Source organism: Battus philenor, unplaced genomic scaffold (assembly GCF_028537555.1).
Source record: "Battus philenor isolate CCGP_79_NKW_IND1 unplaced genomic scaffold, ilBatPhil1.0.hap1 SCAF_15, whole genome shotgun sequence".
NCBI lineage: Eukaryota > Metazoa > Arthropoda > Insecta > Lepidoptera > Papilionidae > Battus > Battus philenor.
Window position 1 is genome coordinate 5,627,598 of NW_027181677.1, and position 14,479 is coordinate 5,642,076.

A 14,479-nucleotide genomic window follows, 5' to 3' on the forward strand; every position below is an offset into this window, starting at 1 on the left:
CAATGAAGAATAGGTCAAAAAAAATAATTTTAATAAAGAATAGATAGATACATACATAAGAGCAGAGCTCTTCGCAGGTTGGTTCTATAGCGTCATAGCGTCGCTATCTTTTAGATCCACTTACCTCACTTTGATTAATTCTTAATCAAGTGACCGAACGGTAGACGACTGAGACTTGCAATTATAGGTCGCGAGCTCAATGTATATAGTATATCCCCCATAGATATCTGAGGGAGATCTGGCTTGCAGTAAGGGTCTATCTGATGAAAGAAGAGAGAAATAATGGCGAAAGGTTTCCTGAGGTGAGGCCTTAGTATGGACTATCACTTGATACGCGTTCACAAAGCTAAATTTTTGGTTTTTTACAAATGTTCATGTGGCATATGGCCTAAAAGTAACACATAACAAAACAGCTAATTCTTGAAATTTCAAGTACATAATTTTTTTTCCCCACTTGCTACTAATGTATTTCGATAAAAAAAAAATTAAAATAGGTCTTAATTGCTTGTAACATGATATCTTTGAAAATAATATACAAATTTAATAAATGACTCTTTTAAAAAAGGCAATTCTAAAAGTTACTGAAATTTTTCCAGTTTTAAGTGCATTTTTTAGAAATCTTTAAAATTTCCAGTGGGACATTAGATGGCCCTAAGAAAAGCTCTAGCGATACGAGTATCGACAGCCCTTCAAAAAACAAGGCGAATTCCTTTATCCGTGGTGAATGGGGTCCACTAAAGAGCGCTGAACGCCGCATCGTGTCCTACACCGTGTACACCAACACCGGCCGTGCATCAAACGTGTGGAGCGGTGTGTCCCGCAGTTATTTATGCGAGACGTGTCGCGGCCCGTGGCGTCGTCCGAGATGCTTGCTCCAATTTATTTCGATACCACGGCGACGTGCGGTGCTTTTGTTTTCACTATTGTTTATAATACTCGCAGACCCTTGTCAATTATACATATACAGGGTGGTTAGTTACAAGTGTGAAAGCTTTTATGAAAGCTTTAAAGGGGCAAATAAAACTCAAATTTCAGCAAAAAACTTAAAAACTTTTGCGACTATTTCCAACCAACCTTTATCTCTATAAGATATGCTACATTAATTTCACACTTTATCACTATAAAATTATTATCAATCTGATAATAAAAAAAATAATATAACAATCTGTTTTTTTCTATGGAAATTCGACTAGTCAATAACTCCTGGCAGTACGAAAGTTATATAAATAAATTAACGGCAAACGATACATTCACCCTTTTAAAGCTGTTACACCATTTACCAATCACTTTATAAAGAACTTACTCTTACTCGCTTTATAAAGAAAAACATAAGGATATGCAACTGTCCATTTTTTATCATTTTAATACATGATTAAAATTTGCATTTAAAATTTGTTATAAAAGAGACGACCAAAGCTAAACGTAATTTATAATAGTCTTTAATTTCTAAAATATATATGTAAGACATGAAAAAAGGACTTTAAAAATAGTATTCTTGTATTTACCCGTGAGTATATTTTCTTTTTGTTTAAAAGAAAATGAAAATAAAGTGTCAGTTCTTGTATTAATATTTCAGTTAAATAAAACAGAAAGAATATTTAATATCATTGTGTAACCTTTTAGAACATCATATTATATTTAATTTGAAATTTATTGTATTTATCTTTTCATCTGATAGATGCCCACTGCAGGGTACATATAGACCCCCCTCAAAGTTCTATAGGGTGGATATTCCATATTCGCCAAGGTTGGCAAACGAGTTGGCGATTACAGTGTGGTATTATGGTATACAGGGAACGCTGCTGCCTATCTCCTGAAAACTTCTTTGTGAGCAGTGGTAATCTTATATAGTTAATGCACAAAGTGTGAATAAAACAAGATTATATCCCGGGAATCGAACCCAGAATCCTGTACCGCTGACTACACTACTAAACGTATTTATATTTTGTGGTAATTCATTAGCATTCAAGTAGTTATACCATAATTTTGTTAAGAAACCAATGATGTTATTATGTTGCCGATATTATTTATAAATCATTTAATAATAATAAGAACAATCAAGTGTGTCTATTCTACAATATCACATTTTATACATATTACATTTGAGGTTAGGACTCAATAACTATATACAAATTTTTCTATACTATTTATATCAGAAACCGAAGAAACTATCAGAGCATTTGCTTGACAGCAAAAAGCGCATTATCATAAATAGCTGTACTAAATACGCCTCGCAATTTTCTGAAATATAATAATGTTTATGCGCCACTAGTTTGCAGCAGAAAGCGATTCCCCTGTCGATTCCATCCAAAGGATCTGTAAAAAAAACATTATCAATAAATATTATTGTCTCAACTTAAGGTTCACACATTTGTATGTACAAGTCACAATCTTACTTAATCTAAGTGAACTCCCAGCGACATATATGTGAACAGACATCATTCTTCAAAAACTATAAAATTTATTGTACAGATTTATTTCACCTTCTATATTCCATGTACTAAGATATTTCTTACCGATTCAAAGCGAAATAAACTATTTAAAAAACATATCTATCTTAGTTACTTCTTAACTTCTCTTGTTGTATCTTGCCGTAGTGGTACCAATACAGGAAGTTTCTCACCCTCTCCTTCTGTGGTCTCCGTACGATCCGGCTAAGGAAAAAATCACAATTGATACAGTAAATATATTTGCCTGCTATGGGAATGATTTCTATCGAGAACACAGGTTCCGAGTATATTTGAAACACAAAATTGTGCTCGTCAACCGATATCCTCGACAGCTCCAGTATTCTTAACGGGGGTAATAGCCATAGTAACAGCTTAACAGTAGGTGCTAAGAATTTTGATAAATGTGGACAGCTTCCAGCTGTTCTGTTGAAAATAGAGGAGGCCAAGATCTAGTGGACGTCCCATGGCAGAAATGACAAAATTTAATTCAACTCCAATTACATGCCTGCTTGAAAAATAAGATATTAAGTATATTCTCTGAACACTGTTCTGTATTAGTAAGGAAATGAAACATGCTAGAAGCAATTCAAAAATAAATTCTTATCGAAAAACAATTTTTGTTATATTTTTTTGTTTTATGCGTCTAAAAAGTTTTAATATGATTATTCAATTTTCTTCATATATGTATTTAATTATCTCTCTTGTTATGACATCATGTTTGAGCACAAATTATTTAATCTATTATTTATGTCAATTGATGTCGTAAAAATCGAATACATACAAAGCAATACACGGACGGTTCATTTCATAAAACCTATGTGGTTCTCCGAAAGTCAATTTCATGCGTTTAGGCGGCCCCGCGACCGCAACTCGTGACAAACGATCGACCGCATCACTCAACACTGCATCACTTCGACTTTATTAACTGCTTTGTTATGCGCTTAAGTGGTACGCAATCTTGTGGGCTGTGGGTTCTCACTCTATATTGCTTTGATTAATTTTCTTTTTCATACTTAGTCAACGTTATTCATAAGATAGACGATGCTACGGAAAAACTTCATGTCCTTGTAAATTGAACGGCACAAGGTTCTGGAACTTACCGCTTAGCTTTGCGATCGACAGATCCAGTGAGACCCTCACAGCGGTAGGGTCCAAGTGTCTCAAGATAAATCCAGCTAACCTGATCTAATTTGATTACCAGTGACAATAATTTCTAAATCTAATCTTCTTTGCATTATGTTTAAGTTAAGTTGGTTAGATAAGTTAGAAATAAGCTATGCCAAGAGCAATATCGAAACGTGAAAACTATGTCATGCTCCATGAAAGAGAGATGGCTGAGGAGAAGAATTAAAAACTCGATACTTGTCTCAGAATCATTACTTAAGCCAAGAGATCTCAAGTTGATAAAAATTTAGATCAAATTAAGCTCTTCTCTGAAAATATACCTTAACGTAATTACGAGGATTACAAAGGTGTCCTGATCTCAGAAGATTCTATAACGAACTTAAGAGATTTTGATCACTTTTAATACTGTAGTTAAAAGATTTAGTTAGTATCCTCAGAAATATATTTACAATAGTCGTTATTTCACTACTTTTTCTGTGAGATAGAAAGAGTAGATAAAAAAGATCTAAAAATTTATTAAATAGCAACTCTGCGTAATAACAGTGGAATTTATTACAAGCGGGTTTTGTCTTTCCAAGTTCAAATCCATGATAAATCCATTCCAGACAAGTAAAATTGATAACCAACGATTTATTTCAATTCGACAGTATAATTCATCCGAGAAGTATAATTGAGTTTTATTGTAGTAGCGTATTTACATTTTCAATAAAAAAAACTCGTGTTCATTGAGCTTAGGGTCTAATAACCATGAATGAGGCTTCGACGCGACCTGTCCACGCACTATAATGATTCCTTTGCACGCAACCCACAAATCTTGCTATGTTTTACATCTGTGTTCTCTTGTAGTATTTGATTTGAAAGAATTAAAGCGGCTCTATTACAATGTTCACATTGAAAAACCTAATTCAGAAACTATTAAAAAAAGTAGTAAATCTCTTCGTGTGAAATATTTAAGAGTACTTTCTAATAAATGAAAGATGGTCTCTCATTTTGGGCCTTATTAGCAACCTCGATCGTCACTCAAGCCATATTTCAGCGAATAGGTACATTTAAGCAACAGTAGGTAGGCCAAACAATGCGCAAACAAATAGCTTCTGGTCATCAAGGTTCGTGAGTGGAGACCACGAACTGGCAAGGCTGGGCTTAGGGCGTAAACGATAGAGGCCGTATGCAGACCGCTTGTGACCAGACCTATTGAAAATCTACGAGAAGGTTTTATATCCAGCAGTTGATGTTCTACGACTGAAATTATGATAATGAAGTCACGTAACTATAACACATAACCTGAGGAATTTGCACTAAAAGTATGCTTCTTCGCCTATTAGTTTTACACTAGCAATGTATTTAAAGTCTTTAGTACAAGTACGAAATATTTTAATTTTTATCACCCATATGTACACATACAGAAATATTCTTAAAGATGTTTTATTATCAAGTACCAGTGCTATATGACGTATATTATTGCGGTCTGAGTTTTTAAAACATTTAAACCAACACACAGTAAATATTTAATTCAATTACACGAAATCGATAGTGTTAATTCTGTCAATCCAACTGGGCCATTCAAGTTCCATTTGATAGAAATCCATTTTTATTTAAATCTTACCGTGAAACTATTATGTGTAATTATCATAAAAGTTTGGTTAAAGGATCCGTTTATATAAAATCGATGGAACCAAATAATCGATTATAAAGTTATCGTACAAAAACTAAAACATCAAAGGAAGCATTCGTCTTAGTAAATATTTCCTTTACGAAATAAGCGGCTGTTGATTCTTTACGGTAAGATCTACGGTTTAAAAGCTAATGGATGTTGGTATCAATGTCTATTTAAAAATATAACCATACTGTTATTCTCTTGCAATAAATAAACTTAAATGTTAATTCATAGTGACAATGTACTTAAAATTATGTTTTTCATTCTTAGTATTAGGTTAGAAAAAGCTGTCTAATTTGAAACTTTTAGGTATTTCGCATGATTTTTCATGCAGAATCTGCCAAAAATGATCAATGTTATCAAATATATACAACTATTCGAGAAACATAGATCAGACTAATTTTATCATAATCATCAAAATTTCATTTGTAGGATGTTCTCTGCTCGACATTGGTCTCCTCCTTAGATTTACAATATATGCGTTAAGTCTAGGACGTGCTACGCTTGCCTGTCCGTAATTTTTACTCCAGAACCTTAAAGGCACGCTACACAGCCTGCCTGCTGTCATTTTAACTTGCCGATCCGGTGGGGTATGTATTAATTTCAATCACCTGCGTGTTCATTTCTGATTCGTAAAAAAATCCCCAACAAGGCTCTGTGCTCGACTGTGAGCTTGCCAATGAAGTCCGAAGTGAGTGATCTCGTTTCACTACCGTAAATCATGACTAGTAACGCACAAATTATTAGTCGTAGACTTTTGTCTGAAGGCTCTGAGACATTAGAAGAAATAATGTTTGAAAAGAAATATAACATTTTTTTTAGTGCAAAGAATTATGAAAGTGGCAGTTTAATTTTTCGACTGTTTGTTATTTTTTTTTGTGATACTAAACTTTAATTGTCAATATATCATCATCACCATCATTTCGGCCGTAGCAGAAGCCGTAATGGAAAAATAATTTCTTTTCAAATACGTATATTTAAAAATGCAATAGTAATGCGTATAACATTTATGAATAACTGTCCCTAAATCAAAAACGAGGCCCTTTTCGATCCTTATTGGATGTGTGAACAAGCATCATTATACAATACACGAACACCTACGCCCGCCCATGCTATTGACCACTTAAAACAGACGCGTGTTCGAGTTATTACCTAGCTGATTAGAACAACTTTATGTCCCAATTATACGGCGCCGTGTTACAAGTACATACAAGTGTACTTTCACTACTTTGTAAACATTGACATACAATTAAATTTACGAGCATAAGTCTTATGTAACTATGTTAATCAATGTATAGATCGACGGTGCAATGGTTTAATGGTTAATTTTACATTATAATAATAAATGTGTCGTTTGCCGAAACATTGGTTACACTCGCTTATAAAGTGCTACCAAAATATATTGATACAGGGGGCGGTCAGATTTCTAGCTTTTACGTCTTCAATGCTCGCTGATCCGGTATCCGCAAGCTAATAAATTTGAAGAAACAAACCTACATGAGACGTGGCGTCTTGTCTATACAAGACGCCAGATACATATCTGTATATGTACTTTGTTGATGGAGGGAAGCGTGAACAGATTTTTGTGAACAGATTGTGTCGTAGGGGTGGGGAGAATATCAACCGCTCCGTTCCATCACTTCATAAACACACGATAATACAAAAATAAAATATATCTATCTCTGATAAATACATTGTATTTAATGGACGTTTTCATTTCATAATCATTTGTTAGATAAAAATAGGTTTTTGGAACCATCGACCGTTAATAATTTGTAGTAATGTTTAATTCATATAAATAGCTAAAGGAAATTAAATCAACATAAAATCTGGATGTGAACAACACAATGTGTGACTGACTTCCGCGTATTGTAATACTGAATCGGCGCCCTGAGCGAATTAGCACCACACAAGCAAATCGTGGCTAGATTTGTTTGTTTTATTGTTGCTTCGTCTTGGGAAGTCCGGTATGTGTTACGTTCCAACTCGATATTTACAATTACTATATCATACAAACTGGATAGAACTTTAAATGTAACTTTACATTTAACTGAACTGGGCTTGGTGAACGTGGTCTTAAAGACCACGAAAACTACGTTGATGTACATATCACGCTAAGATAATTAAATTCGCCAAATTTTTTTCAACAGAAATTACTTAAGTAATGATTTAACTTTTATATACTGGTTGATTAGTTATAGGTATAAAAGTTTTAAAAGGATGAACGTATAACTCATTTGCCATCAAAAGACTTTTAAGCTTTTACATCTATTTCCAGTCACAATATGTAAAATGATCACTCAGAAAGTATCTGTAATACGATAGGCCAATCACACACTTGACAACACAAAATCCGCAGGGAAAGGTAGTAAACAATAACTAAGTTTTTTTTTTTAAACGAATTTCGAAAACGCTTTTTACTTACTAGCAAGCTTTTCTTTTCTGTAGACATTTATTTTTGGATAGGGTGTATCATATATTTAGTAACAGCAAGACATTCAACTGTGTTAAAACTTTTACACCTATAGCCAATCACACTGTGTTTATTGTATACAATAAGAAATGAAAAAAAAACTCTTTTTTTCCGGAGTTCTAAAGAATATCGTTATATTTCCAAATTTATGGTCAGTTTTGCAGTTAAATTGATAGCCGTGTTTTATTACTCCAAAATCCCATCAGGTTTATACAGTGAATAAACAACCTATAATTTAAAATTTTTTACCGCGCACGGTAAAACAACTCAGATCTTTACGGTTCATTATAACCAGATATATTGAACCAACCATGTAAACATTTACATAAAATTACGAAGATGTAACACCTCCAAACTACTTTTTGTTTGCTCCAAACAGGACCGAATCACGATCTAACAGCATCAAATTGTAGCACCTTATTAAAGTTTTTGTATAAAAAAACATTTTCCGTAAAAAAAACACTCGTTTGCGATAAAAACATTAAAAAGACACAATGCCAGGAACCGCAATAGCAGACGTTAAGGTTCCGGGTTCTATTTTCTTGTTATAACTATTCATGTTTTATTCATATTATGTTAATATCCGAGAGACGTGTCCAAATAATTAAAAGGCAAAATAACAAAAACATTGAATCAGCTGATAAAGGTGAACATTTTGTGAAAAAGACAGGGTTTTGTGGGAATTGGTGGCATAGATGTTGGAAAGTGAGGCTTCAAATAGACTTAATATAATATTCATAAGTTTCCCCATATGATATCTATCAGGTTATGTATTCATTTTGTTACGTCACTGTTATCTATTATATTATATTATATTATATTATATTATATTATATTATATTATATTATATTATATTATATTATATTATATTATATTATATTATATTATATTATATTATATATATTAATATTATACCGAAAAGTCCGATGGGTCCGTATGGTAAATAGTAGCTGCACAACCTCTTTAGGTAGAGGCTGATGTCCTTACGTGATCATCATCAATTTTTTAGCGGTAGAATGGTTAGAAACAGCCTGCATACAGCGTCTTTTGTCGGCCTTAATACGATCGTCTGTCCGCTTTGTACGTGGACATTATATGTTTGTATTTTCCACCCCAGGACCTTAAGACCAATGCAATCTATTCTGCACCAGGTCTTCCCACAATCACTTTAGTTCTTCGGTTATCGATGTCCTAATGTAGTCTTTAAATTCTGACATAATATTTCGTAACATTTTCAAATCATTTCAATGTACAAGCGATGATACATTGCAGAAACAGCCGTGACTAATGAATGACTGGCAACATTCATGCTTTTACTCATTGAAATATTAGAGCAACGGCGTGGGAACATCGTTCAGATGTGAGTTACAGCATAAAAATTTAGCTTTCTCGCCGGAGGAGGCTTCCGTTGGGGGAATCGGGCTGTAGATACGATCGGAGATGAACGATAGGCTCCGCGAAACGAGCGCTTGACTCACGGCACATCCGAAGCTGGGTACCTCTATGTCGTAATTGTTACAACGTTTAATGTACGTCATCGTAAAACAACTTAACGACTCCTTTAAGCCGCTATGGACAAAGGGTTCCTTCAGAGAAACCGTTACGCAAACACGAATCTGATTAAGGTACTCCGACACCGGTGCGAAAGTGCTATTGTCATTCTAAACGATCATAAGTGTTAAATTAGACAATAGCTTACAACGCATATATAAAAAAATCTTTTGTAACAAAGACATATATCAAATTATGTATGTATATGATGATCATTAAAATGCTGACAAATTAAAATTGTCAATGTGTTTCATTTACCTATTTTATACTTCAAACACGTTTTAATACTATTCTCTAATTTCTGAAAATTTCATTTATTCTCATAAAGGGTAATAAATAGAAAACTTTCGAATAAACAGACGACTTATTTAAGTTGTGAATCTAGTCAAGTAATTGTTATTGCCTTTACACTGGTGTTACATAAAAAATAACGAATTCAAAAGTTGCAGAAATATCCTATGACATTTAAATCACGGATCATGTTTTATTGTTATGATTGCGAAATAACTTTCGTAAATAAGTTATTCCTCGATATAAAATTACGATGACGTTTCGTTTTATTGTTTGTTCATTAAATTATTTTTATTTAAAGTTAATATATAATAATTAATGAAGGTTATATCTACGGTAAGTGTACCTAACTAACTTAAATCAACTAAAGGAAAAAGCTTACACACATTGTTTAAGATTGAAATAAGATATCGATTAGTTTTGTATTGTAGTTAAATGCATTATCAAAGATTGTCGATGAACAGCAATCTTCTTGATGAAGTAGATTGGCAACCAGAAATCAAATGAAAACTATATTTTTTCCAACAGCTATTTAATACAATTATTAGTAATAATTATGTCACTATCCAAAGTTAATAACATTTTCATAGATCACGAGCAGTTCGCAGAGATGAGTAACACTCCAGCGTCCGAGAGCCACCGTGTTACGCCTGGACCGGTTTCGGTGGGCAAAAACGACCGTCGATACACTTGTTCGGAATTTATTAACGCGTTTTAATTTATTGTTATCCACACTTAAGATATTTATCGTGTTCCATTCTTAGCATTTCGCTTTTGTTTCACTTATTTTATCTTCCGCCGTTCTGTTTAATCCGAAACCATGTTTTAACACTATCAGCCTACATAATTTCGACAAATGTTTATTTTAAAATTAGTTTATTAATTATCTTCTGTAAATATAACTTTTTAGAAATGTTATTATTAAATATTAGTAGTTGATTTTATGGTTAAATAATTATGTGATAATCTTTTAATAAAAACTTGTTAATAAGTTAGTTAAAATAAAATAAATAATGTCTAAGAATCAATCAGTTTTTTGCTAGCTTCTTCTCAGTAAAATCAGCATTGTGACAAAAACTTATAGAAAAAGTTGATACCAATAATACTTTGTATAACTATATATTTAAATGTTCATTATGTCATTGATCTCAAAAGAATAAACATTTGTTTAAAAAAATATTTTAAATAGGTGGGGAAATAAAACCAATAACTATTTATTCAATATTTATTATACTTCGTCTAGAATGTAAACGGATACATACGTACATAATCGTAACAATGAAAATTTTTATTAAATTCTATACATCTAAAACATTATTATAAAAATATGGCTAAATGACAGATTACTGTCCATTTATTGGCACTTGGAATGTTGTATTTCTTACGATCGCTAAATTTTAAAACGAATATACTTACTAAAGCATATATTATGAAGCAATTTACGTATATAGGAGTCTTATATAACATTTCATATATAAATATTTATATATCGTGTATAAAGACGTGGAAGTTTGACTTTGCCCATATTATTTCGCTATTGTGTCGAAATACGGTAAAGTCCTTAAAGAATTTTACAAAAATTTATGATACATTTTCACATGATTTATTAAGCCAGTTAATCAAAAAGAATACTATAATATTAACTGAAAATATTAATAACTTATATGTTATTTTTGATTGATACAAATTTGAAGACACGTATAAAATAACTATAAGCAGTGGTGGAAAGTTAATGTGAGAAATAATTCTTTTATCCATCGTTTTACATTTTAAAACTTCGTAATATACAGTAAAAATACTTTTACTTCAAAATGGACATCACATCGAAAAAGAAAAAAATTCGATCCAAAACCTACGTATAAAAGTAAATCTAAAAAGAAATTTCAAGTAATGTAATCATTAAATATCGAAATTTTACAAAAAATATACTTCATGAACGTTGATGTAATTGCATAAATTTCACAATTTTAAAGAAAAGTCTACATAACAGTTTAATAAAAATTGCAATTGAAGTATGAAAGAAACAGTTTAGTTATAAACGTAACATAGCATTTAACATTATTTGAAAATCAAACCGAAATTTAAAATGTTCATTTCTCTACATTTATTGTCAAAATCAAAAATCAAGATATAAAATATTGTTTGTACGTTGCACGTATCAAGCTTATATAATAATAACAATATTTTAAATATCATATAAATATTATGTTACATTAGAATATAGCTAAGCGGTTAAAATGTTTAAATGCTACCATCGCTTATCCTAATAAATACTATTTACAAAATCACCAGAATGCGTTGTTTTCAATAAAAAAATTATGTTTTTATTTGCTGCTATTTTATATTTATCTGTATACTGAATACATATCTTGTGAATTGGTGTTTTGGAATGATTTTATTTCAAGCAATAGCAATTTGAATATGGAATGTAAATTGCATTTCTCCCATTCTGGCGGTGTTAATGAAGAGGCACGAATACTGTAATGTAAAAATGTTGAATCCTTCCGTAGTGTTGGGCGTCATAATGTTTTCGGATGACGTCATCACTACTTAAAACAGGGGGTCTCCTTGATGTGTATCTCTCTGTAAGAAACAGATTTAATAATTAACATTTTAAATTAAGAACACATCGTTATTATATTTAATAATGCTTGCTGGTGTTTGTGCACGATCGATATTTAAATTGCAATTTTTTTATTCACATATGCGGCCCTCTTTAATAATGATTATGTATTAAAAGTAATTGAACTGAATTAAAAGAATAGCTTCCTCTCATTCAATGCAATTGATATACGATCGATGTTTTCTTGTAGACAATGTGTTAAAGTTATTCTTACTGTTTGATGTTAGAGAGACCGCTGTGGTTGGATCGTGCTTACTCCATCATCTTCACCGCCACAAGCATTGACTACATCTAAAAAAATTGAGAAAAATTTGTTAATTGATTTACATACAAATACAAATAATATTTTTGGAACTATTATCACTTTTACTAATTTTAATTAATAGAACACATTTCACATTTAATTAGCTGAGCCTGTATAATTTTGTAATAATTCTTCTTAGCAAAGCTTTACTTGGCAAACTATACCATATGTAACCATAAATATCCAAACGAGTCAAAACATAGAACGGAATCTATTGTACGTAAAAGTTAATTGATTGTAGGTGTAAATTCTATAAAGGGTTGGTACATTCACCCCTTTGAAGCTTTTACATCTACTATCATTCACCTTTTATAAAGTGATCACTATAAGATACGTAAAGTTAATTTTTTCTTCTACGGCAACGCGACAGACAATAACTTCCGGCAGTACATCTGCAGGGACAGTTAGTGAAAAATAATTAATCTAATATGTAGTAATCCGAATTTAGATATCGCTTGCTATATTTTTAAGTTATTTATATTTTCTGAATTTTAGATTAAGTGTATCTTACATTAATTGACGACCCTTTTAAAGCTCTGACGCTTATAACCAATCATCCTGTATATATAGATAGACTATAACTGTAACTAGCTATAATATGGGAGTTCAGACAATTCTACAAGTATTATTATGAACATTTTCTTTTATCACAAATCAACTGTTGGATACGAACCTTTAAAAGTTTTTGTGTTACAAACTTTCTAAAGACAAAAGTGTCAAAACCCGCTTAAACTTAATCCCAAGCAAAAATAAACAAAGGAAATACAAAAACATGACTAAAACAACATTAACAAAACATATGGTACTATCGTGGACGATTCCGTAAATGAACACAATGCTATTAATTTTCTTAGAGATTACAGTTAAAACGTCCGTTAGAATCCCACCAACGAGATTAAATCCCACAAAGCAGCCTCTAAACAGTTTGCTTGCAGAACTTCCACAGTGTTTCCCTTTCAAAGATTAAATTATTTAAAAGGATTAAAAAGGCTTCGCTACGACAAATACCTCTATTATATAACTACCACTGTCGTACACCAACAACAAAACTGATGTTTTTAAACATAAAACAACTTTAGATGTATTATTATTAAAAAATAAACTTTGAATCTATTCAGTCCAAAATATGTAACTACAAAACTATTTACCATCTAATGACCTGTCTTTGTAATGTAATTTATCTCATTGGTAGTTAATATAAGTTTCATGAGAGTGAATTCTTTAAACTCAAATTCTACTTAAATCTGGCATAAAACAACCAACAAAAAAAGTGATAACCATATGTTTCCGAATCTTTATATATTTTTTAAATCATCGATTCTCAGTGTGTCAATTTAAATATTAATTCATTGTTCTAATTTTAAAATTAAAATTTATTCAATTTTCAAAATTATTTATGCATAATCGTGATGAAGATATTAATTGACACATGATTCTAACCTTTTTTTATTGGCACAGATAACATATGATGATTGGTAGTGTTAATACGTTAATGATTCCGTATTAAAACATTAATTACGAAGATCTACGATATACAGAGAATATAATACAACAGGGAAAGGTGGCTTTTAAATGGCAAAGATGTACAAGAAATGGCATTTAGAAATAACTATGCTGAATAATAATGTTGCTTACAATACAAACGATTACGGTGCACTCGCATACGTTATTGGTACATTTTATTTGTATTTAATATTAAGTACATTTTTAATAATTTATTGATAATGCTATAGAGCTTATAAAAATATATTCATCTTCTAATTTTATTTTATTTTTCGGTTAAAAAAACAATTATATACTTTTATTTAATTTAATATCTATCTCTATTAAAATCTATCTAATTTGTTATTTATTATTATGAATACATATTACAGAGTACAGGTAATAAAACAAAATGAAATTATAGCCATGTAGAAACAAAGTAATGTTGTTTTTGTCGTTTTTACAATCGAACAATAAATAGATTTCGATAGCAATTCGATCTCATTCGTGCGCAAGACGATT

At 31.4% G+C, this 14,479-nt stretch overlaps 1 protein-coding gene across 4 annotated transcripts in view; it reads right to left on the minus strand.

Annotated features, from left to right (window-relative positions):
* Positions 1–10,774: 10,774 nt before the first annotated feature.
* Positions 10,775–14,479, minus strand: part of drm (drumstick) — a 34,568-nt gene continuing 30,863 nt past the window's right edge. For all 4 annotated transcript variants that reach the window (XM_068761631.1, XM_068761634.1, XM_068761630.1 and 1 more), the window contains exons 3-4: positions 12,386–12,462; positions 10,775–12,131 (exon numbers count right to left, since the gene is read on the minus strand). In XM_068761631.1, the coding sequence (XP_068617732.1) occupies positions 12,438–12,462 (25 nt within the window). In that variant the 3' untranslated portion in view covers positions 10,775–12,131; positions 12,386–12,437. The remainder of the gene's footprint in view (positions 12,132–12,385; positions 12,463–14,479) is intronic.